Below are 25,694 nucleotides of genomic sequence, written 5' to 3'. Positions count from 1 at the left end.
TGTGATGTTGTTGTTGTTTACCTCTCCCAGAAGGTTGTAATCTCTTTGATTTTAACGAGTACAATCATGGGCTTCCTTATTCTCTGATACATATCTAAGTAAAAGGCTTCTTAACAGAAGGAATAATCACCTTATAAGGAAAGTCTAAAGCTCTCTTTCTGTCCCTTAAGCTCTTGAAACACAACCAAACATTCAAAGTAGTTAACTATTCATAAACAAAGCAAAATGAGTCACAATCTTTCTGCTTTTAATACAGAGTCTCTGAGACTACCCAAGGATTCCCTTGCCCCACCTCCAAGTTCTTTACAGTTAACATCGTTTCCTGTACCTCCTCCTAACCCATGGCTTGGTTCTTGTTATGTACACATATCTAGCATACCTAGGTTCACACTCCTAGCAAGTAATCACACTTCCAGAATACTCTTACTTTCATTCACTTAAACAACGGGAAAGTGATATAGACCCCCAACCCTAAGCTCCTACCCACTGATCTTTCCTTTTCTTCCTTCCAAAATAATGGTTTCCTTTTCTGTACTTCTTTTTCCCTGTTTTTTTTGTTTTGTTTTGTTTTGTTTTTTGTTTTTTTTTTTGAGATGGAGTCTCACTCTGTTGCCCAGGCTGTAGTGCAGTGGCGCGATCTCCACTCACTGCAACTTCTGCCTCCCAGGTTCAAGCGATTCTCCTGCCTCAGCCTCCCTAGTAGCTACAGGTGTGCACCACCAAACCCAGCTAATTTTTGTATTTTTAGTAGAGACAGAGTTTCACCATGTTGGTCAGCCTGGTCTCAAACTCCTGACCTCCGGTGATCCACCTGCCTCGGCCTCCCAAAGTGCTGGTATTACAGGCGTGAGCCACCATACCCGGCCTGTACCTCTTTTCATGAGGACAAAACTTTAACAATATCTGGGGCTCTTGAACCATGAGGTTCCTTCAAGGGGTGCCAGCTCAGGCATCTTGGACACTGAATCTGATTATTGGTGAGGAGGTAAGACAGAGGTAGAGAGAGGATTATGAAAGCACTCCAACCTGTCACAGCTTCTGTGTCTGCCTTTTTTACTTGATAAATATGAATGGAAAACCAACAAGAAATGCCTCTGGTTTGACTGCACGGCTCTCACAGCCATGATAGTTACCAAATAACTTTTCAAAGCTCTGCAGTTCAGAGTTCCTCTTGAGAGGGCCACCTACCTTATAGGCATTGATGAAAAGATTAAAGAGTGATGTCACCAGGGGAAAGGAAATTGGTGCCTTCCAGCTTGGTAGCCTTTGACACCACCCCCAACTATCTATAAGGGGTGATTCAGCTCCAGCCTCTGTGTTCCTCAGATCTTCTGGGAAGATGCCTCCTTTTTAAGGTTCTAGCCCATCAGTTTTAGAAACCTGTTCTAGGAGTAGTTCTTCAGGGTCCATACAGAGACCCTTCCCCTTCTCCTCACCTGCAATGGTAGTGGCGGCCAAATTTGGCCCAGTGATCTCGGACAATTTCCTCCACACTCTGCTTCCGGGCAGCAATAATGGAGAGCCAGACCAAGACAGCCCAGAGGCCATCCTTCTCTCGGAGGTGGTCAGAGCCTAAAGGTGAAAGAAAAATTCTGCTGAGCATTCATTTGTGGGAGCAAAGCAAAAGCTAAATGAATTAAGAAGACCAGTTAGTGATTGAATGTTATGTAGAAATGATTGGATCATTTACCCATTATGTTAAATATATGTCTCCTAATACATTTGCATTTCTGAAAAATATACAACTGAAATTCAAATAAAATAGTAACAAAAAATAAAACTTGGAAATTTCTGAAGGGATCAGAGAGCCAAGTTGACATCTCATTAGCCCAATGAGATTATTCATTTATTCAGTAAATATTTAGTGACCCCTACAATATATCAGGCATTGTTCTACGTCTTGGGGTAAAGCAGTGAACAAGATAGTTCTTTACTCATAAAGTTTGAATCCAAGTAGATGGAGTTAGGTGGAGACAGGCAAAGAAAAGTAGATAAGAGAACAAGATGCATCAAATAAGGACAAGTGCTTTGAAGAAAATAAAGAGGTGATGATGTCACAGAGCATAACAGCACCAAAAGCTGCTTGACCTAAGGTTGGCTGGTGGTTCCCCGACCCAACAGATATGTCCACCTGGAACCTGTGAATGTGACCTTATTTTGGGAAATGCTCTTTGCAGATACAATTAAGTCAGGAATCTTGAGGTGAGATTATCTCAGGCACCTAAATCCAATGATAAACGTTCTTATAAGAAGAGGAGAAGACACAGAAGAGGAGAAATACAGACGGGCAAGCTATGTGCAGACGGAGGCAGAGATTACAGTTATGCCGCCACAAGTCACGGAACATGTGCAGCCACCAGAAACTGAAAGAGGCAAGGGGAATCCTCCTCTACAGCCTTCCAAGGAAGTGTGGTCCTGCCTACACCTTGGTTTTAGACTTCTGGCCTCCAGAACTATAAGAGAATACATTTCTACTGCTTTAAGCCACCCAGTTGGTGGTGATTTGTTATGACAGCCCTAGGAGATTAATACAGATAGTTAGGGTCTGCCCCCACTGAGGCAATGGCATCTGAGCTAACCCCTGAGAAGAAGTCAGACATGCCAAGATCTGGGGATGACGTATTCCAAGCTAGGGCACAGAAAAAGCAAAGTTCCTGAGGCAGGAATGAATAGAGAAGGTATATCCCACAGCTATTCATATAGAAAGAGCTGGAGGGAGTTCTTATTGCATCAGGCACACAAATGAAGACTGCAGTCTAAATGACCAGCTTCCTGTGCAATGAGAACCCAGAAGAGTGTGTCACAGGTCCATTTGGGTATCTGTCTGTTAGCCAGTTATAAGCTCTCTCTGAAGTGAATAAAGCCCTGTATGTAAAGAAATGTATTGTAGTACGAGACATGTGGTATCCTGCGGAAGGCTTTAGAATTAGGGCTTAAGCCAAACTGCTACTTCACAGATGTGTGGAAAGTCATTACAAAGTCATTAATTCCCCTGAGCCTCAGCTTCTCAATTGTAAAATGGGGACCCCATCACCCATTTTGCGGCATTATTGTTGTATCAACTTAATCAAGTTAAGAGGACAAGCTCTAGAGTTAGATTTCTCATGTTCTAATCCTGGCTCAGCCATTTACCTTTGTTTGCGGTACTCATCTGTAATCTATGGACAATAACAGCCCCTACCCCATGGGGTTACTGTCAGGATTAAGCAACTAAATATGCCCAGATGTTTAGAACAGTGACTGGGATATCACATATTTTTGCTGTTGATCTTGTTGTTGGTAATTTTAATAAAGCTGTGTGAATTACTGCAAGGTGCTGATTCCTCAATACATGCTTTCAGAAATTGTTCTTGGTTATTCATGTAATTTTATCCTCTAACTCTAGCAATAGTAATGTCTTAAGAAACAGGACTGGGTCCACGGAGTGGACCTTCTTGCAGCAGGGCAATGAGAATGGACAACAGTATTCTTGGGTTTCAGAACTATAAAACATACATGGAAAACCAACAAGGGAGACCCAACGCCACAGAGCTGTTTAACCCCTGAAAATGGGATCAAACAATACTTAAGTCAAACATCTTTGACAACTTCTAACTAAAGCTACAGACCATTTACCGTACTTGTGACATTTATGGTGTTAAATGTTAAACTTTTTTTTCTCAATAAGGAAAACATGCAAACCTGAGGGGGGCTGTGAAGGTACTAAAATCAATAAGAAAAAGGGTCAGGTTTTTAGTTCTTCCTACACACTGATCAATGGTCTGCTAATGGCACTGTTGGATGTCCAGTTGTGGTTGCCTCTGGGTTAACAGGACCCTGGGCATTAATCATCACACCATGAAGTGTCTTTAGTCTTATCCAGTGAATTCTTTACACTGCTACAAAAATGGAAGAAGTTTGGAAGACTGAGTTAGCTCCATGGCCAACTGCCAAAAAACAAGTTTAGGAAACCCTGCCCAGTGGGATCACTTCAAAACCTTTTGTCCTTTTACAGCTGAAAAAAAAATCACTTTTATTTACTGGCTAGAGAAAAATACCCTTTTGTTCTAAAACATGGGCTTTGCATACCCTCGAACTCCAGCTGGATTACATTACCTAGAGATAGAACCATTAGATGCTGTTAAATCTGTGAGATAAGATGTCATAATTTAGTGCTAGAGGGACATAAAGTTCTTTTAGGTGGATAAACAAAAAAACCCACCTCAACATTTGTAGCCAATTGCATAGTAAATTGTGAGTTGGCTTGGACATCCTTGCCTACAAGTTAAACATTTGCCAAGATTAATAAGGGGCTGATGATGAAGTAAAATTAACAATGCCCTTTATAGTTCTTTGAGTTTGGGACAGAGACATTAATGATGCTTCAATTACACAGATGTTTCCACTGGATGATTATAGTGTACTTTGGAGTGGATTTGGGGGCTATAACTCTCCTTTTAAAAAGCCTTTCAGGCAAGTGAACGCTATGCTGTATCAGTGACAGGCAGATTAAACAAGAAATTCCGGAAAGCACAAAGGTATCAAATGGTTTTCTAAAACCCCACTATAAACAGAGTAAAAATGGGAGTAGAAATGCTCACACTATATATATGACAGGGATAATAGGCTGGATATTTTTTTAATGTTTTCATAGGTCAATAAGAAAAAGAGAAACCTCAATGGACAATGGAATGAAAGGGCACAAGCATGCAATTTTCAGAGGAAAATAATAATAGTCAACATTGGAACAAATGTTCACCCTCACTGTGGTCAAAGAAAAGTGTGTAAAATGGGATACCATCTGGGGCCTGTCAGGTTAGCAAAGGTTTGACGGGGGAAGAGTTAACTTGGCAATAATGATCAACAGTCTTTAAAAATATCATGCAGCTTTCGACCCAGCTATTTTATTTCTTAACCTTAAGTCATAGGACATTCAATGAAGTAGATAAGAGAATAAAGAAAAATTGGAAAAATATTGTTTTGATTTTTCTGAGACAGGGTCTTGCTCTGTCACCCAGGCTGGAGTACAGGGGTTCAATCATGGCTCACTGCAGCCTCGACCTCCCAGGCTCAAGTGATCTCCCACTTCAGCCTCTCGAGTAGCTGGGACTCTAGGTGCACACCACCATGCCTGGCTAATTTATTTATTTACTCTTTTAGAGACGGGGTCTCACTATGTTGCCCAGGCTTAATTGTTGAACAATAGGATCATTGTACAAAATTCATTCAAAACCTTGTGGGTAGACAAAATAAATCAAACAAGAATCTTTAGTAACACAGAAAACCATGTTTATTCAATTCTTTTCATTTTATTTTATTTTTATAGTTTCAGGAGGTACAAGTCCAGTTTTATTACATGGATATATTGCCTAGTGGCTTTTAGTGTACTCATCACTTAAATAGAAAACATTGTATCCAATAGGTAATTGTGCATTCAATTTTAATAAATGAAAAATCAGTTTACTAAAAAAGAATATTCAGTATATTTTTATAAAAAATATAGATATGTATATATGTGTGTACACAAGTAAACAGAAGAATATACACCAAACTCTTAACATGGTTATTATCTCTGAAGTGGTAGAACTGCAGATGTTTTTCCTCTCTTTCCTTTTAAATATTTTCGCAATAACAATGTATTATTTCATAAGAAAAAAATAAATTTTTAAAGTTGTTAGCCAGGCACGGTGGCTCACACCTGTAATCACAGCACTTTGGGAGGCCAAGGTGGGGGAATCACCTGAGGTCAGGAGTTTGAGACCAGCCTGGCCAACATGGTGAAACCTCGTCTCTACTAAAAATACAAAAAAAAAAAAAAAAAAAAAAAAATTAGCCAGGCATGATGGCAGACACATCCATGTAATCCCTGCTACTTGGGAAGCTGAGGCAAGAGAATCATTTGAACCCAGAAGGTAGAGGTTGCAGTGAGCTGAGATCACACCACTGCACTCCAGCCTGGGCAAGAAGAGTGAAACTCCATCTCAAAAAAAACAATAAATAAAAATAAAGTAAACAAAGTTGTCAATGGTGCATAGAAATTCACATTTAAAACATGCCTTTTCTAGAGTCATATAGTTGGGCTCATCTAGTATGTATTTTTTTATTGTCTTCTTTTGCTTAATAATATGCATTTATGGTTCCTTCATGTCTTTTTATGGCTTGAGAGTGAGTGTCTTTTTAGCATTGAATAACACCAGCACAATTTTTGAAGCTTGCTGCCTGGCTCAGGACATTTCAGGGAGAATGTACCCATATTTCCAAAGCTGTAAGTACCACTCACCTTGCCTTTCTCATCCAACCTAGCCCAGCCCAAAGCCCACGCAATCTTACTCTGAGCAGCCCTGAGAAGCAGCCATCTCCACCCACATACCAGAAGGAGGGCGCTCAGCTCTTCTCTGCCATGACTCCAGCAAAAACTGGTACAAAAAAGAAGGCCTTTTTTTTTTCTAGAGAAATATCACTGTTCCCCCTCCACTCAAATTAAACTTTGAATTTTCTCAATCTTCAAAACCATGCTACTTGAGCTAGGCAGGACACTAGTAAGTATATTGCCCTCACAAAAGAAAAGGGAAAAATAAAGAGAATGCTCAATCATCTTAAAGATGTTTTCTTCACATGGAAACACCAGTATGGACACATCAGCTCAATAAAGCATCCCATGCATTACTAACAGATCAAACCATTACAGCTGAAACTCAGATAAGGAAATTCTAAATTTGTCAATTAGGAAAACTATAAGTCAATTTGCACCTGTTGCCAACTCCAAGTTGTAACATAGGTTAGCAATTTTCAACCCTGCACTGTACATTAGAATCACCCAAGGAGATTTTAAAAAAATACAAATGCTCAGGTCTCACCCTGAGCCAATAAAATAAAAACTTTTAATGATGGGGCCCAGGCATTGGTATTTCTTTTTAAAAAACTCCCTGGGTGATTTTCACAGGCAGCCGGGCTTGAAATTCACTTGCTTCAGCAGAAAGGCACCGTATGCAGTCTCATGTTTGGGGCAGAATGCCTGGGGGTAGTGAGTGAGGCCTCTTCCTCTTTTTGCTTGAATGTGGTGCTAAGGGAAAGCAGCCATTGGTCTCTCATTTAATGCACGGCCCTGGCCTTGCTCACATGGGGGGTTCTCACTGGAGTCAGCTTCAGTATCAAGATTTCTCTTTGCCATTTTCATCTGGAAAACTGAGGACTTTGCCAGCTTTGGAGTGACCAACTTATCCTGGTTTGCATGGGATTTTCCCACTTTTAGCACATAAAGTCCCACGTCCCATGAAACTTCTTAGTCCTGGACAAACCAGGATTGTTGGTCATACAATAAGAAAGGCCACTCACTCAAAGAGGTTCCTGATTATTTTTGAAGCACAATCACAAGGAGGATAAATTCCATTCTAAGAAGAAAGCAGCAAGGCACCAGGCACTGTGCTAGGGGATTTTATGCATCTATTATTTAATTTCCACAATTTGATAGCCCCCTTTTACAAATAAGAGATTGAGCTTAGGTCATCTGTATGAGGCCACACAGCTACTAAGTGGTAAAAAGAAGGTTCCAAGCTGGGCAATTTGGCTCCAAAGCCTATGGACTTAACTGCCACTGGATTATCCCAGCAATGCTGTGGCCCTCAGGTGTTGCAAGAAAGCAGGTAAAGCATCCTATGTGGTGAGAGCTGGGGCAGGCTTTCTAAAGGACAAGCTGCAAATTTTCCCTTTATTTCTCCAGTTTACCTTTTTTCATTTAGAAATGGTTTTCATTAATTTGCAGCCTTCTCATCCTTTTTTCAGCTACTCAAGACAAAGATTTGTCTTTGAAAAATAGTGGAGTTATGAGGTTAAAGTGGGGTCACTCTTTTTGGGTGGATCTGAGATTTCAGAACATGCTACAGAATTGTGATGGAGATAGATCGATCGATCGGTAGACTGATAGATAGATTGATTTTCATTTCTCAAACCACTTATGTTCAGATCTTTAACATCAGGCGAAAAAGCAAGGCTCACTGAAAAAAAAGTCACCTTTCTATGCTTAAAAAAATATTCTTAAATGTACCTAATGTTCATCAATTAGAGAGCAAAGCTCTCCTGCATGTAAGTCAGAGCCAGGTGCAAGTGCAGAAGAGTCAGACAGCAGCAAAGGACACATCCTGTGCTGTGGGCAATGTGGCTCCCAGTGAATAATTCTGTGTCACAACACTTTTAATAAGTAAAATAGTAATAAATAGTGTTTCACACAGGGCTGATATCCTGACCATAGCAACACCCTATAAACTCCCTGAGGGAAGGGCCTGTGTCTGAAATTACTCCTCACTCTACCCTGGGCTGGCTCATAGAACGTGTGCAGTAAATGTTCACTGAATGAATAAATGAATGCCTCTTTAGTATGTAGTGCATATAATTCATCAGGTTTGCTCCTCACTAAGGGTAGCTAGTTAGAAGCAACCTGAAATATCATGATGGAAGAAACCTACAGATCATCCCCTTAGACGAAGTTGTCTCACAGTGAGGAAATTGAGTCACAGAGAAGCTAAGCTATTTGTCTAAGAGAGGGGGAGTCAAGATGGAAGCTGGGTCCCTCAACTTCTCATGCCATGCTGTTTACATGAGACCATTCTCCAAAGTGCCCTGGCATTCCTTCTACCTTCATCCAAAAGAATAACCAGGAGGGGGTTGGGGAGGGTGGGAAATGACTCATTAGCATGAACTGAAAACATCAGCAGCAGACACTGTGAAGCCAGCAAGGTTGGGTTTGAATTGTGGCTCAGCCAGTGTGATTTTGGCCAGCGGCTTGACATTCCTCCCTAAACCTCAACGACTTCATCAATAACATGGGGTCATTAGGGTCTCTATACCATCATTGTGAAGAAGACTCTAAAATAAAGTACAGGAGGCACTAGGAATTGTGTCTATCACTTAGGAGGCATCAAGCCATCCACCCCAGAGCAGGGAGCACATTAACCATATCATGGCCAGCCAGCTGACATGCTTCCCTCATAGAGCATACCAGCATGCTCCTAACTCATACATCCCAACTCATTTTTTTTTTGTCACCAAGGCAGATAGGAACAATAGGACTCTAAGAATTGTCCTTTTTTTTTGAGATGGAGTCTTACCCTGTCACCCAGGCTGGAGTGCAGTAGCACGATCTTGGCTCATCACAACTTCCATCTCCTGGGTTCAAGTGATTCTCCTGCCTCAACCTCCCGAGTAGCTGGGATTACAGGCACCCACCACCACATCTGGCTAATTTTTGTGTTGTTAATAGAGACAAGGTTTCACCATGTTGGCCAGGCTGGTCTTGAACTCCTGACCTCAGGAGTTCACCCGCCTTGGCCTCCCAAAGTGCTGGGATTACAGGCATGAGCCACCGCACCGAGTCTCTCTTTTTTTTTTTTTTTTTTTTAAGAGACAAGGTCTTTTTGTGTTGCCCAGGCTGGCCTTGAACTCCTGGCCTCAGGCAATCCTCCTGCCTCAGCCTCCCACATAGGCACAAACCACCATACCCTGTTTAAGAATTGTTCCTTGACAGGTCATACACTGAATCAAAAATCTCTCCAGTGGCTTTTAAGGTTGAAGACCTGTCACTTCTACAGTCACTGTACTGTGTTCTCAGTGGGGCCACCTAGCAACCAGTAGTCTCCTAGAATGCAGATTGGGAAGCCTCGAAGCACAACTTTAGGGATAGTATTTAAATCCCAAGGGACAGTTCTCCTTGTTAAAAGTCCCTTACTAGACACTGGGAAAAGAACCCCTTAGTCTGTTTGGAAGTCTTCAGTCTCTGACTAAGGGCCATGATGTCCCAGGTCTCCCAGTCAGTCCCAGGATACTCTGGTCAGTACAGATGTGGTTTCAGAAGCCCCATTCCTTTGTTTTTGCTCCCCCCTTAGGTGTCACACAACACTCCCTCTTACCACTTTTCATTAGCTTGGAGGATTAATAGAAGGATCAATGGAACTGGGACCATTGAGACTCCAAGAAAAGGATCTTAGTGATGGAGACATTCTTCCAATGCTAAGTGAGAGTTCTGTTTCCCGGCACAGGGGTTGATCATTCACAGAGGACCCAGAAGGGAGTTTCAATTTTCTGGCTTTATAAGAAGGCTCACAGGGATGTCAATCATAGCACCTCTGTGCTCTGGCCCAGCCTAGATTGAAATGCACACATGCACTCAGGCTGTTTCAAATAGCCCCACAGAGAAACTGCTCATCTAGCACTGATAATGCTGTCATCATGGCCTCCACACCGCACATCTGCAACCCAGCCAAATTTATACACACTGGCCACAAATAAGAAAGAGAAGTGCAGTAGGACCTCAGTAATCTGAAATGCATGGATATATGGCCTCTTTCTCTCTCCTAGAGACTAGAGTCGGCAGATGCGAAAAGAGACAAATGTAGAGGGAATAACCATCCAGATAGGGAATGGACTAAAGTTTTCCTATATTTTACCTTTTGAGGAATATAAAATGGTAAATGTAATAATTGTATAAATAAGAGACAGTTAAACTTACTCAGTATTTGTGCAACAGCACTATTGTGAACCCAATCTTCAGTTAGGATATACATCATTCATATGTGAAATATAAATGAAGAAAGAGGCATGGCTCTAAACATGTTACAAACTCTGCAACTCTCAGGGGAAATAAAGTGCTCATTCACAAAGTAACTGGAGAATGATAACATAAACCATAAGACAACAGAGCACAAAATGACTATGCTAAAGCCAGTAAGAATTTGGTGCATACAAAAGATCACTAAAGCTGGAACCTAGCCCACTGTTGAACATAGCTATTTCTGTTATTGTCAACAACTACAGGCATAAGAAATAAACAAGTTAATATAATAAATTATAAATAATTTAAAATCTGTTTATTAACACTAGTTCCAGGAAGGGAGATCTCCCTAGAAGCATGTTGTTAGCTATTAGTTTGTGCTAATAATTATGATGATTGAAAATATTTAAAAATTATATTTTATATAATTCTAATTTTGTTATCATTCATAACATCTCTCCCCATCCCTTTCCAAATGGTCTGTATTTGTGTGATTTTGTTTTATAAATCTTCCCAAATCTTGGGATACCCAAATACCCAGATCTTCAGAAATACATCCATTTAAGGATGACAAAAAGATAACTACTAATAATACAAGAAAGAGATAACAAAATGAAAATTCTTTGTACCTTCCTTCCACCCACCTATCTTCCTTTCATCTTTCCAACCTTCCTTCCCTTCTCCCATTCATCCTTTTATCTTTCCACCCATCCTACAAGCATTTACTTAGGGCCTACCATTCATCAAAGAAATAGAGCTGAGAAGGATAGACATGGGCCCTGTCTTCAGGGCATTTACAATATCGGCATGGAATCCATGCATGGAAGCATCCAGCAAACCTCAAAAGACTGGAAAGATACTCAAGAGTCCTTGTGACACAGAATACACACACACTCAGGGCCTCTTCTTGTGCTAGAAATTGGGCACATATGGAAAACAGTCAACTTCAAGAGCACCAGGCTGTACTTCAGAGTTCACAGTGGAAAAATTTGGTGTGACAAGTATGGACAACTCATGCTAATGCCAGCAGCTCTGGATTCAATTCCAAATTTCTAGAAAGAGATGAATACTTACAAGAGGTACATACTAAGTGCTCATTTTTTTTTTTTTAAAAACACTATTATTTTTGTGAAAGACTCAACAGAGTACTTTCTTGGAAATAATAAACATTGTTACATCGCTTGATTTTAGTTGGCAAATTTGTATGACTATTGACATTAGTTTTTAAAGAACACATAGTAAAAAGTAATAGTGGCCAGCATGGTGGTTCATGCCTGCAATCCCAGCACTTTCGGAGGCCAAGGTGGGCGGATCACTTGAGGCCAGGAGTTTTAGACCAGCCTGGACAATATGGCGAAATCCTGTCTCTCCTAAAAATACAAATATTAGCCAGGGAGTGATCGCACATGCCTGTGGTCCTGCTACTTGGGAGGCTGAGGCATGAGAATCACCTGAACCCAGGAAGCAGAGGTTGCAGTGAGCTGAGATAGTGCCGCTACACTCCAGCCTGGGTGACAGAGCAAGATTCCATCTCCAAAGTAATAATAATAATAATACTGAAGATGGTAGCCAAGCTTGGAGATCTTCCAGGCATTTACAAAGAGAACGATTCTTCAGTATTACCTGTGAGTATTAACACAGCTCTGGGCTGACAATTTATATATTCTCAAAATGGTATGACTTCTTAGAAAACTAATGACAATGATGGAAACCAATAGAACATTTTCAACAAATGCCCCCCAAAACTTCAAAGTTTTTGTTTTATCAGATCTTAGTGTTACTGTTTTAACACATCCTTTTTGTGTATGGGAACAAGCCCAGATTCCTTCAAATTTGGAACTTTAGAGGAGTAGCCAGAATGCCATTTAGATGAACAATCTTCTTCTATTTAAGTCTGAGGATTGACAAAACGTTCTCCTTTTCCCTGTGAAGCAGTTTTCTGAGACGCTTCCCAGGAAGTGGGTGAATACCTGGTCCCAGCACAAAGATGACTTGGCTTCTTAAATGACCTTGGTTCTTCGATAGAGCAAGAAATGCAGGTTTCCTATTTTCCAGGACCTGGAGCTTTCCAAGGGAGAGAAGTCCCAGCACTGACACCTATCACTAGCTTATGACCTTGGCAAGTTGTGAGAGCTCAAGATGCTGGCAAGGGAAATTTTCACTCAGGATATATCTTTCTTCTTTTGACTCTATCCTTGGACAAAAGCTTAGCATTCTCAGCCTGAGGCAGATCCGTATTTTGAAGCTTCCTTGGCATGAAACTACACATTTCTGGTTGGTACTCAGCTTCATGACCCAGAGATGCTGGAAAAGGCCTTCAGTTGAGAAAGCTTGGATCAGTTTTAGAAGTCTTCCATCTCTCCTCCTGTAGTTAGCTCATTTAATTTTGAAAACCATATCTTAGAGCTCCTATTATCAGCTGACTTTTACAGGTTATGAATGAGGGTCAGAGAGGCCACATGGCTTGTCTGTAAGGAGTAGGCAAGGGTCTTGAATGTGGGTTGTCAGCCTTACATTCCTGTGCCTTTGTACTGCCAGGTCCAAACCTGGTGTGGCATCCCACGCATATTCTTGCTACTAATTCTCATGAAAAGCAAAACTACTGGTTTTCCCTTAAGCAATGTTTTCTATTCCTGGCTGCACACGGAAATTACTTGAGGATCTGTATTTAAAATGCAGGTTCTCAGGCTCCACATTGCCAGGGATTCAAAGTGGGGGTGGGGTGGAAAATCTGCATTTTTAACAACCTTCCCTTGTGATCCTGCCACAGCCAGCTCAGGGCAGTAAGGAAGCTCAGTGCAAGAGCAGAATAGAGCCACTTTCTCCTTCCAAGGCTGAGTGGCCTAACTCCTTCAGACTTTCTATGGGGCATTTACTGCCGAGTGTGGGAGAGAGAGAATTAGTCATTGTTTTCATGGGAGAGACTGATTAGCACAGTGGAAAGTGGCATACACTTTAGGGCAGGGGCCTTGTCTTTCAGTTCCATTGTAATTTTTCTTTTCTTTTCTTTTTTTTTTTTTTTTTTTTTTTTTTTGCCAGAGTCTCACTCTGTCTCCCAGGCTGGAGTGCAGTGGCGCGATCTCAGCTCACTGCAACCTCTGCCTCCCAGGTTCAAGTGATTCTCCTGCCTCAGATTCCCAAGTAGCTGGGATTACAGGTGTCTGCCACCATACCCGGCTAATTTTTGTATTTTTAGTAGAGACAGGGTTTCATCGTGTTGGCCAGGCTGGTCTCAAACTCCTGACCTCAAGTGATCTGCCCACCTCCACCTCCCAAACTGTTGGGATTACAGGCATGGGCCACCACACCCGGCCTGTTCCACTGTAATTTAATTCAAGTAGAGAACTTTTCCAAGCTCCATGGGCACTGAATGGGTCACTTAACCATGTCCTGGGCTCGGGGGCTTTATCTTACCTGTCAAACCAGCCTAAAGTCACTTTAACCTGCAGAATGGCAGAGAAGGCAGTATTTTAAAGCCTTATACACTGAAAACTCTCTTATGCTCCTTTAAAGGGAAATGATAGATAACTATAAAGTGAGAGACTTTTAAAATTCCCTTCCAGTCCAGCCTACATGTTGCAATTGGCATAGCTGTTTAAAAACAAAGCTTGCTGCAGTGTCTGTAAGCTGACCTCCCACCATGCAGAATGTGGCATCCTATTTCCAGTTGGCTCAAGTCCCAATATCCAAGATGCACAGGCAAAGGGCTTCAAGAATTGGCCCCTCACCTGTATTTCCAATACTGCTTTTTGAAACTTCCTCCTCTACCCTACCCTATACATCAAAGGTCAGCAAACTACAGCCCATGGGCCAAATCTGGACTTAATTTTTTGTAATTAACATTTTATTCAAACACAACCTTGCTCATTCGCTTATGTATTGCCTATAATTGCTTTTGTGCTACAATGGCAGATTTGAGTAATTGTGACACAGATCTTTGTGGCCTCTTGGTCCCCAAAGCCTAAAATATTTACTATCTGGCCCTTTACGGAAAAAGTTTGCTGACCTCTGCTATAGAACCAGTCTTTTTTAGACTTTTTTGACTATCACCTACAATAAACACATTTTTCCATGTGGCTTACTATACCCATACAAGCATGTATGCATATTTATACGCACACAGGAACATTTCAAAAACAGTATCTTTACTACATGAAATGAACACGTCCCCACATTCCCTGCTCTTCTACCTCTATTCCTTCCTTGACATCACTCCCTCCATCTGGCAAGACCTTGCTCTTTCCTCTCTATTTGTACATCCGCTGCCCCAACCCTTCTGTAAGCAGTCGTTTAACTTCCATCTCTCATAAAGTGTGCTTTAAACCTCCAGCCCAAAAGTACTTTCTCCTCATTTTTTGTTATCATCTCCCATAGCCCATTTTCTACTCCTCAATTGCGGTGCTTCAAAGTTTATGTTTGTAGAGCAACTATCTATGCATCTCTCTTTCATTCGTTCTTTCTTTTTTTTTTTTTTTAGACAGTGTCTTGCTGTGTCACCCAGACTGGAGTGGCATGGCTCATCATAGCTCACTGCAGCCTGGAACTCCTGGGTTCAAGAGATTCTTCTGCCTCAGCCTCCCAAGTAGCTGGGACTGCATGCACATGCCACCGCCTGGCTAATTTTTTTTATTTTCTGTAGAGATGTGGTCTCACTTTGTTGCCCAGGCTGGTCTTAAACTCCTGGGCTCAAGTGATCCTCCCTCCTTGGTCTCCCAAGTGCGTCTTTCTTATGTGCCCTAAAGTGCTCAGAAATTCTGAAGGGTGTGGTGTTGAGCATTTTGTATTCTACACACCATCCAACACAATGCCTGGTACTCTGTCAGCACTGAATAAATGTTTATTGAATTGAAATAGGCAAATACTTATTACTAAAAGCGTAACATGGCTTACACATGGAATATTTACACCTTTAATTGGAAACTAAAAGTCTATAATATATTATAAACACTTAATAAATGCTTATAAAGACAGAGAAAAGGGATAACCTGTACTTACCAGTTTTCATTCCAGTTGCTAGATTTATTTGACTAACTAGTGGCAGAATTATTGTATACAATATATAATTTCTAATTTTTTGAGTTATAGTCACTGGCCTAAGCACACCAAAGAAGAAGGAAATCATTCTATTTGTTAGGGCCACAGCAGAAAAAGGGTATACTAGTTTTGGCTGTCCCAAGCAGAGCTACCACCTGCATATCCTGAGTTCAGACAGTAGTACTTGGGAAAGCTTGATATGGTCTCTTTTTGTCCTAGGAAACAAAGATGTGTGACATCTCTTGTGTACTATTAATTGTAGTGTTGGTAGGGTCCAACTGATTCATGTAAGAGAAAATATCCCAGGAAAAATTCCTTCATGAAGCCCAACATGACTTGAAATACTCATTATGATCATTTAGAGTGAATTTGTTATAATCTGTTTAAGTATGACCCATAGGACTTATTCTCAGAAATTCACATATGAGTTAATACCAGGAAATCAATTATGATACTTCACTATATTCATGTAACAAAAAAGAAAAAATATATTAATATATCACTAGATTCTGACAAGGTACCTGATAAATCCAGCAGTCATTTCTAATAAGACTCTAAGTAAATAGGAATGGGAACAATAGTCTATATAAGCATGATAAAGATTTTACCAATATTAAAAAGCAATTATCAAAACAGATGGTAAAATATTAATACTAAATCTATTGCCACTAAAATTATTAACTTTTTATTACTTATTATTTTGAAGATGATAGCTAGTGAAATAAGATAAGAATATGAAATAAAGGGTGTATGCATGTTCTCAGTTATAAGTGGGAGCTAAATGATGAGAACTTATGAACACAAAGAAGGAAAAAACAGACACTGGGGTCTTCTTGAGGAGTAGGGTGGGAGGAAAGAGAGGAGCAGAAAAGACAATTATTGGGTACTGGGCTTAATTCCCGGGTGATGAAATAATCTGTACCACAAACCCCTGTGACATGAGTTTGCTTATGTAACAAACATTCACATGTGCACCTGAGCCAAGAAAGAAAGAAAGGAAGGAAGGAAGAAAGGAAGGAAGGAAGGAAGGAAGGAAGGGAGGGTGGGTTGTAGATTTTAGGGGAAAAACACAAAAAATATTTTATTCATAGATTATATGAGTATATATTTTAAAATCCCAAGAGAATATAGAGTTTTTGGAAAAAATCCACTACAATTAATATGATAATTAAATTAATAATTACTATAATTGCAACTAAGGAAGTTGCAAACCAGAGAAAAAGCATATTAATCAATAGCTTCTCTTCATATAAACATTAAGCAAATTAGAAAGGAAAATTAGGACAGCAGCATCAAAATCAAAGCAATTTTAAAGCTCTATAGGAAATATGACCCAGTTTCTTCAATGAATAAATAATAAGGGCAAAATGTAAAGAAGAGAAATGTAGATTAAAAGAGACTTAAGAGACATATCAGCCAATTACAGTGTAAGATCTTTTAGATCCAATTAGAACAAACTGTTAACAGGGAGGGGGAAAATGAGGATAGAGGAAATTATTAAGAAATTACTTTTAGAGTTCCACTTGTGTACTTCTCTTTAGGATATGCAAATCAGTAAGAGAAAGCTATTCCCATCCTAGCAATGGTAAAAGGCCAGGAAATCTCAAACATGGTAAGTTTTCTTGAACTCAGAGATCTGAGATGACCACACAGTCAAGTGAATTCCAAAGAGCCACTCCAAGGAGAGACAGATCCTGAAAATTCTCTCAGCTTTGGCAAAGCATAGGAGAAAGAGGAGGCTGCCATAAAAACCAGATAATAAGAAATCATGTAAGAGTTTAAAAAATTCTTAAAGGCCTAGTATAGGCTTTCACGTTACTTTAAAATCACCTGGGGTTCCAGATACAAGGGGCACATTTTCAAGTTCTTTTCCACAGATTTCCACTGGGTCCTCACAAAAAATTAGGAACAAAGAAGGAAACTTGGTGGTACAGGTATGCAAGTGATGATCAGCTGCCACTGGGAGACAAGGATGAAGCCCTTCTGCTCCCCCAAACCCTTCTCTTATATGAAACAAACGCTTTATGTTCCTAGGTGTACACGCTAAAAACCTTCTCATCCCCAGGTCCAGAAAGAGATCTATTGTCTCTGAGAGATGGGCAAAAGTAAAAACCCTTCTGCCTCTGGGGAGAGGGTGGGAAAACTTGTGCTCAGAATCCTGCACCAATACTAGTCAGAGGTCTCTGCTACCAGGGAAAGTTTAAGAGCCTGGAGATAGAACTGTATTTTGTGTTACAGACCTGCAGTCACTACTGAAAACTGAGGGAGAAACAGGAACACTTAAAAACCTCTCCAGTACCCTTCCCCAGTTCCAGTACCCAGTAAAAATATGCCACTGTGGGGGGATTTGAGGCCTGTGGTACACTGAAGGTGAAAACAGAAACAGTAAAACCCAAACCCAGATCACCGCTTGACTAGGTTAACTTAACCTTCCACACTAATTGCCCCAAAAAAGGGTTGTACCCATTTCTAGGCATAAGTACAATTGACCTGAATATCTACTGTTCTTATCCACATATTATTCAGCATTCAATAAAAATTTATGAGATCTACAAAAAACAGGAAAACCCAAACCATTGTCAAGAGATAAAGCAATCAGCTGAACCAAAGTCAGAGATGAACCAGAGATTGGAACTATCAGACAGGGTGTTTAAAACAACCATGTCTAATATGTTAAATGATCTAATGAAAAAGATAAACAATTACATAAACAGATGGGGAATTTCAGAGAACTGAAAACTATTTTAAAAGAGTCAAAGAGAAATGCTAAAAAAAAAAAACACACAGTATCGGAGATGAAGAATTCCTTCAACAGGCTCATCAGCAGATTGGACACAGCTAAGGAAAGAATCAGTGAACTTAAAGATATTCCAATAGAGACGATCTAAACTGAAACACAAGAAGAAAAAAGGGGAGAAATAAATCAGAAAAATGAATGTAAGAGCTCATTTGTCATCACAAATTATCTAACACATGTGTAATTGGAGCCTCAGAAGGACAAGAGACGAAGAATGGGGAAGGAGAAATATTTGAAAAAATAATAGCTGAGCATTTCCTAAAATTAATGAACAACAACAAACAACAGAGCCAAGAATTCAAGAGAATCCCACATAGGGTTAAACACATACATGCATACACCCCTAGACACATTATTAATATGATTAGACTTTTGACAATCAAAGATTAAAAAATATTGAAGTCAGCCAAAGGCAGGAGACTGGGGGGTACTTTACATAGAGTACTTTACATAGAGGAATAAACATAAAAATTAAATCTGACTTCTTGGACATGATGCAAGCCAGAAAACAACTGGATGAAGTATTTAAAGTATGTAAAAAAAGAAAATGTTTTTAACATTTTAGGTGTGATCATGGTACTGTGGTTATGTGGTTTTTCTGAACAAGAGCCCTTATATTTAAAGATTCATCTTGAAATGCTTACGGATAAAACAATAAGCTACAGAGGATTGCTTCACAATAATCAGGGAGGAGTGTTCCCCTGCGGATGAGGGTAGAGATAAAGGAAGATTGATCACAAGTTTATGGTGGTTGAAATGGGAGTGACAGTAACATGGGGATTAAATGTGATATTCTCTCTACTCTTATACACTTTAAAGATTTCCATAATAGAAATTTTTAAAGAAAGAGAAATTTCTAAAAAGAAGAAACAAAATGGACAAAAGAGGTAAGCATATCACAGCACATACTCTACTAGGTTTCTCTGATTTTTTGCCTCTACTTAACTGTTCCTCTGTAATTCACAGAAAGTTCACAGATCTCCAAACTGAGATCACAAAAGGCTGCAGCCACCCTCCCCAGTAATATCAACCCAACAAAGCCTACCAGTGCCAAAGCTCTCTTCCCCACACAGATTGCAACGTCCTGAGTCCATCAGATTTGAGAAGAATCTCCATCCAGCTGGGGTCTCATATACAGGGACCTTCATTGATTTGGCCACTCTGAAAAATGAAATTTGAGAAAAGTCAATTCATATATTTCATTTTCTGTTTTTTTTCTCAGCACAGTAGGAAGTCTTTAGGATCTACTAAATCCATAGCTAGATTTCAGAACAACCTGGGTAGTGTTGACAGATTTCAGGATATGAAGCCATAAGTTAGAAAATAATAAACAACCCATTTCAATGGTTCTCAATTTTGCTTTCTCCACCATATAGAAAATAATAAGTTAATATACAGAATATTTTTTACATTTGTTTCACTTCTATACATTTTTCTTTATCTTTTTGGAAAGAGTCCATGTGGGGATATCAGAATCTAAATTAAGAGGGTATTTGGGCACAAACACTTGGGAATATTGTTTAACAGTATCTACTAAAGATGAACTTACCCATATCCTATGAACCAGAAATTCAACTCCTAGAAATTACTAATGACATGTAGTGGACACTGTGATGCACTGCTCAGATTTACCCCCACCCACTCACCTACTACCCCTTAGACACACGTGTGCACACACACACACTTTAGACATTTTAGGATAAAAATATGCATTCTACCAGCTACTAGGAATGCTGATTGCTGACAGCTCGCAGATGTGGCCCCTGTTCTCTGCCAAAGAGAAATGTGTCACCCCAAATCATGTTCCCATGCCTGGGTTAATCCACATGCAATGACTGGTATAAAGGGATATATAAAGACCTGGCCTCCTTGCCCAAATTTTGCACAACTCTAGAGGGCCATTTCAGCTCCAGAGCTCCCCACAAGTTGGCTGAGGCCTTTGTTGTGACTGCATTTCAATCCAAATTCTCTGTGTTCAATCCTCCTTCCCACTCTCTTATAAGTTTTGATCTTGAATGCAACTTTGATCTTAAAGGCAGAAAGGAATAAACTTCCTGAAAGCAAATATCTCTTAGAGCTGCTTCCTGGGGAACCTAGTGTGCAATGTTGCTCAACAGGGTGTATATATAAGATTTTACAAGTATGATCATAGAATCACAATTTGTAATAACTGAAACAATCCAAATGTCCATCAAAGTAGAATGGACAAATAATTTGTGATATACAATGTAATACCATAAATCCTATTGTGCAAACTATTGCCGCATGCAACAATTTGAATGAATCTCATAAATATAACCCAGACAGGATCTGGCTTATGATGGTTTGACTTACAATTTTTCCCCTTTATGATTGGTTTATCCAGATACAATCCCATCGTAAGTTGAGGAGCTCGTATGACTTACGGTGGGGTTGTGGTTTCTACTGAATGGCTATTACTTTTGCACCATCATAAAGTCAAAATTCTTAAGTTGAACCATCATACATCAGAGACTGTCTGCTGTATTGCCAGCATTAAATGCATTTTTGACTTAACAATATTTTTGACTTAAGATGGGTTTATCAGGATGCAATGCCATCTTAAGTCAAAGAGCATCTGTATTAAGTAAAAGAAATCAGTAACAAAGGTGTATATACTGTATTGTTCCACTTAGATAAAATTAAAAAACAGCGAAAACTTATCAATGCTGTCAAGTTTCAGGCTCAGAGAAGTCAAGTTTTTGTTCAAAGTTTCACAGAGGTAAGGGGCAGTGCTAGAATTGGGACCCAGATCTGCTTAATTTCTCCTCATGTTCCATTCCATTACACCATCCTGTCTCTTCAAATGTCTTAGTGCTTCATGAAGGATGTAGATCTCAAAGCAGGCTAGGGAATGAGCTGGTACCACAGACATTGGCCTGAAGAGTTTCATCTTCCCCAGAGCTAGCAACTGAAAGAGAAAAACACCAAATGCCTACAAACAGCAAGATTTAGTTATTTGAAGGCTGTGAGTGCAGGGGATGACCGTAGAGTGGGATCAATAAGGGTCTTGAGAAAGAAGAGGAAGAAAGACAAACACAGGATAAAATACACCGCATAGTAATGATCCCTTTAGGTTGGCTTTGTGGCCAAATAAGGAAAAAAAGAAACATCTAGAAACTCTTGCCATGGGAAGGTGAACACCTCCCTTTTCACAAACCCCAAATACAATGAATGTGCTCAGGACTGAAAAACTGTGGGCTGCCTCTTCCAGTTTGCATTGAAAAGCACTTTTCAGGTGGTCAGCTGTTACTTCAAATATTCCGTCTTCTCTCTTTTTCAATGGTTTAAGAAAGATATAGAATCATGCTTACATTCTGGTAGGAACAATGAAAGAAACCACCCACAAACTATACAGAAAAGGTAAACTTTCATTTACCTTTATAATAACATTATTTTCATGGTCAGAAGGCTATGGAAGGTCAGAATAACATGAATTTCATCATCAGAAACTCAAGGAAGAGAGAATAAGTCACACAGAAGCCTTCTGGGGCAGCACATAGTCAAGCCTGGGTCAAAGTTAATTCAACAAAGATGAATGCATATGGATAACAAATAAAATGCGCAACATGGGGCAGAGGTGAGGGTGAGAGGGAGGGTACAGGGTGTGGGGATGTATGTTCTCTGACCAAAACATTCTTGTAGGTTCAAAGCCAAGTTGGCAGGTCTGAAGGGAGGGAAAAGGATTTCCCCAGCTCCCACCCTTTCCAATTAATCAGTCAGGAGGTCATCAAGCTGAAAGCTGCGGCTGGATTTTAAAGGACCGGATACTTTTATAACTATGAGCCACAGTTGCAGCTATCCAAGCCAAAATAACAATATGGGTAATCAAATTCCAGGATCCTGGGTATGAGTTAATTGTGTCCTAGGGTCAAAAAGGAATTTCCCTCTCTCCTCCCTCTCCTGAAGTTGGGATTCATCCCAAACACAGCATTCAGCAGATACCATGCATTAGATGGGTTTTTGGCAGAAAGCCCCTGGAATCTCTGAAATTCTCTAGTACAAAAGCTGAAAACGAAGCTGCCCATGCTGAGGGGCTGAACCCTTCTCCCTAACTGCTTGCCATTGTGTCGGGGAGATAAACATGAGAACTCACTTCCTAGGAAAGGCCAGAGTGTGAAGGGAAAAAAAGAAAGGTAACCTGGGCCACATTTTTCCTGCAAGTGAGAAGGAGCCTGAAAACTATGCTGGATATAACTCTTTAGTCTGAATTTTAAAACCTCCTAAAATGTGACGTAGGTTGGAAATTGCATCAACCTAGCTTTCCAACAGTTTCTCCCACACTACTCCCTATGTGTTCTATGCTGCTAACAAGATGAATGATTTCCTATTTTCCAAATATGCCCTTAAATTTTGTTGTTGTATACTGCCCAGTCCTTCTTTATGCTATTCATTTTTCCTGGATTAATCCTCCTTTCCCACGTCTGTCAGAATACTTCAAGTTGCCTGAAGACCTACCTTAAATGCTTTTCCAGCATAAAGCCTGTTATTCCATTTTGTGCTCTTATAATGGGATAGCTGATACTAGATAATTTATAAAAAAATAGAAATTTATTTCCCACAGTTCTAGAGGTTAGGAAGTCTGAGATCAAGGCACCAGCATCTGGTGTGGTGAAGGCCTTCTTGCTGCACATGGCAAAGGCAGCAGGAAAAGCTAGCCAAATGCTGTGTAAAGGCTTTTTTATAAGGGTCTTAATGCCATTAATGAGGAAGGAGCCCTCCTGGCCTGAACACCTCTTAAAGGCCCTATCTCTGAATACTATCACATTGGCAACACCTGAATTTTGGAGGGACTGAAGTTCCAACATGAATATTGAAAGCGACAAAAACATCCAGACCATAACAAAACCTGTGGCAACGACTGCTACGTGGTCAACAATCCATCTCATCTTTTCAGACACACAGGTGGACTGTAGTTCTCAACCTCCCTTGAAATTAGCTGTGGCCATGTGACTGAGTTCTAGCCAATGAAACTCAAGTTCTAGCCAATGGAACTCCTCTTTCAGATCTGGTTATAAGATCTTTCCATTTTCCATGTTCTTTCTCCTTCTGCCAGCTTGATGTGGACAAGCCCAGCAATCTTAAAAGCCATGTGTTGAAGGCGGCTGACCCACGAGAGGGGAGGACCTGGATCTCTGAATCACCATTTGGAACAGAGTCAACTATGAATCAGGAACACCTGTTTTTAACTTTAGGGGATTGAAAACACCTTTTTATGTGTTTGAGTGGTTATACATCTTGGGGATATTTTTATAGTAGCAGTGACACTATCTTAATGAGTATAGTCCTTTCCTTATCACTGAAATCAATCCAACGTGACCCTTCCTGCTGCGGAGCTTCCGTGGTGTGGGTCTTTATGTTCACATTGTCCTTGAATATGCTGTGTGCTTACTGAACACTTTCCCTCCACACACAAACACTATCACCACCACCAATGTGCTAGAACTTCCATGAGCACAGGAATTGCATCTTGTATGTCTTCATGGCTCCTTCAATGTCTAGAATAAAACAGTGCCTCTCCAGACTTGCCCTCAATAAATGCTATATGATTTCAGTTGACTAATAAATGTTATTTAAGGAGTTGTTAAAAGGGCTGTTAAATAACAGGGGACTAAGTAAATCTATTTTATGGTCTTTGACTCTTGTAGCTTTCTTTAAAATATAAAGTCATTTCTGCATGCTTTATCTAAATTAGTCACTTTGAGAAAAGAGAATTTCTCCAGGTATGAATTAGTGAGGCTATCAGGATGTGGCAAAGGCATATCTTAGAAAGACAGTTCTTACAGAATGAGGGGCAGTGACTAAATGATCCTCAAAGGTTTGAGGAGCAAAAGGATACATTATTTTTATCTGGCCAGTCTGATGGTCACCCTACCCTTATGTGATCAAACAGGATAGTAGATACAAAAGTACCTTAAAAATGCCCTGAAAGCTCACTAAGCATAGGGGTGCTGACATATCCACCTTTGCACCTCCAGTGTCCTGGCCAGTGCTTGCTCATAGTAGGTATTCAAGTATTTATTAACCCAAAGCACTATATCATTATGTATGATAAGAGTCTACTGGAATATCATATATTGATGACTCTTTGTTTACCTTGCAAGAGAGTAGCCAAAAAAACACAGACTGATCATATCAAGTGTGTGAGGCATATCCAGCTGCTCTTGGAATCCTACTTCAAGAAAGTTGTGATAGATTTAAAGAGCACAAGATCCAGGTCTCTCTTCCTTTCCTCTATCTTCAAATGTCCACTTTCTTAAGAGCCAAGAAGGGCCCATGGTACTATTTTCTACACACTGAACTCTCAGACCCCTTTTAAGACCCTCAAATACACAGATTAGAAAAAGATATTTGCATCATATATATCTAACAAAGGACTTACATGCAGTTTATATTTTAAAAACTCTTATAAATTAGTTTTTTTAAAGGCAGATAACCTTAAAAAAATAGGCAAAAGTTTTGAACAGGCACTTTACAAAAGAGCATATTCAAATAACAATTAGCATATGAAAAGATGCTCAACATCACTAGAGATCAGGGAAATGCAAATTAAAACCACAGTGAAATATTACTATGTATCCACAAGACTAGCTGCAAAGAGTGGTACTGCCAAGTGCTGGTAAAGATGTGGAGCCCTAAGGTACTGTTGAAGGGATGCAAATTAGTACCAACTGTGGTGTATTTATTTAATGTGGTGTATTCACACAAAGGAGTACCATAGAACAACAAAAATGAACTGCGTGCCATTAGATGAAACAACAAGAATGAATGTCATACTCATAACATTGAGTAAAATAAGCCAGATCCAGAGGAATATACACTCTATGATTTCATTTATGTACCATTCAAAAATAGACAAAACTCATCATTGATGGGAAAAGTCAGAATAGTGGTTACATCTCAGGAGGAGAGAGAATAAATGATCAGAATGGGGAACAAGGAAGCTTCAGGTGCTATTCTGTTTCTTGATCCAGATGGTAGTTACATGGGTTTGTTCATTTGCTGAAAAATTCCTTGAAGTAAACATTTATGAGTTGTGCCTTTTCTGTATGTCCATTATACTTCAATTAAAAGTTTATTTAAAAGAAAAAGCTCTCTGCAGTGTTTATGACTAAGTGCATGTTTGAATTAGTGACGTTTACACAATCCCAAGAAACAAACTACTGAAGATGGAGTTTAATAGCATCCTGGATATGCTGGTTAACGTCTAACAGACATTTAACACAGCAGCCCTCAAGTTAGCTCTTCAATATTTTCACATTGATGAGTTCACTCCCAGATCCCTTCTTTGATGTCTAGCACTGCTGGCTGGGGCTGCTCTAT

At 39.9% G+C, this 25,694-nt stretch overlaps 1 protein-coding gene across 1 annotated transcript in view; it reads right to left on the bottom strand.

Moving 5' to 3' along the window:
- Window positions 1–25,694, bottom strand: part of PGM5 (phosphoglucomutase 5) — a 177,546-nt gene that overhangs the window by 49,759 nt on the left and 102,093 nt on the right. Inside the window, exons 7-8 of the mRNA XM_054658169.2 lie at window positions 19,399–19,514; window positions 1,437–1,572 (exon numbers count right to left, since the gene is read on the bottom strand). Coding sequence (XP_054514144.1) covers window positions 1,437–1,572; window positions 19,399–19,514 — 252 coding nt within the window. The remainder of the gene's footprint in view (window positions 1–1,436; window positions 1,573–19,398; window positions 19,515–25,694) is intronic.

This window comes from Pan troglodytes, chromosome 11, assembly GCF_028858775.2.
Source record: "Pan troglodytes isolate AG18354 chromosome 11, NHGRI_mPanTro3-v2.0_pri, whole genome shotgun sequence".
In the NCBI taxonomy this organism is placed as follows: Eukaryota; Metazoa; Chordata; class Mammalia; order Primates; family Hominidae; genus Pan; species Pan troglodytes.
Note: the sequence above shows the minus strand (reverse complement) of the source record. Positions and strands in the feature narration are given on the sequence as shown.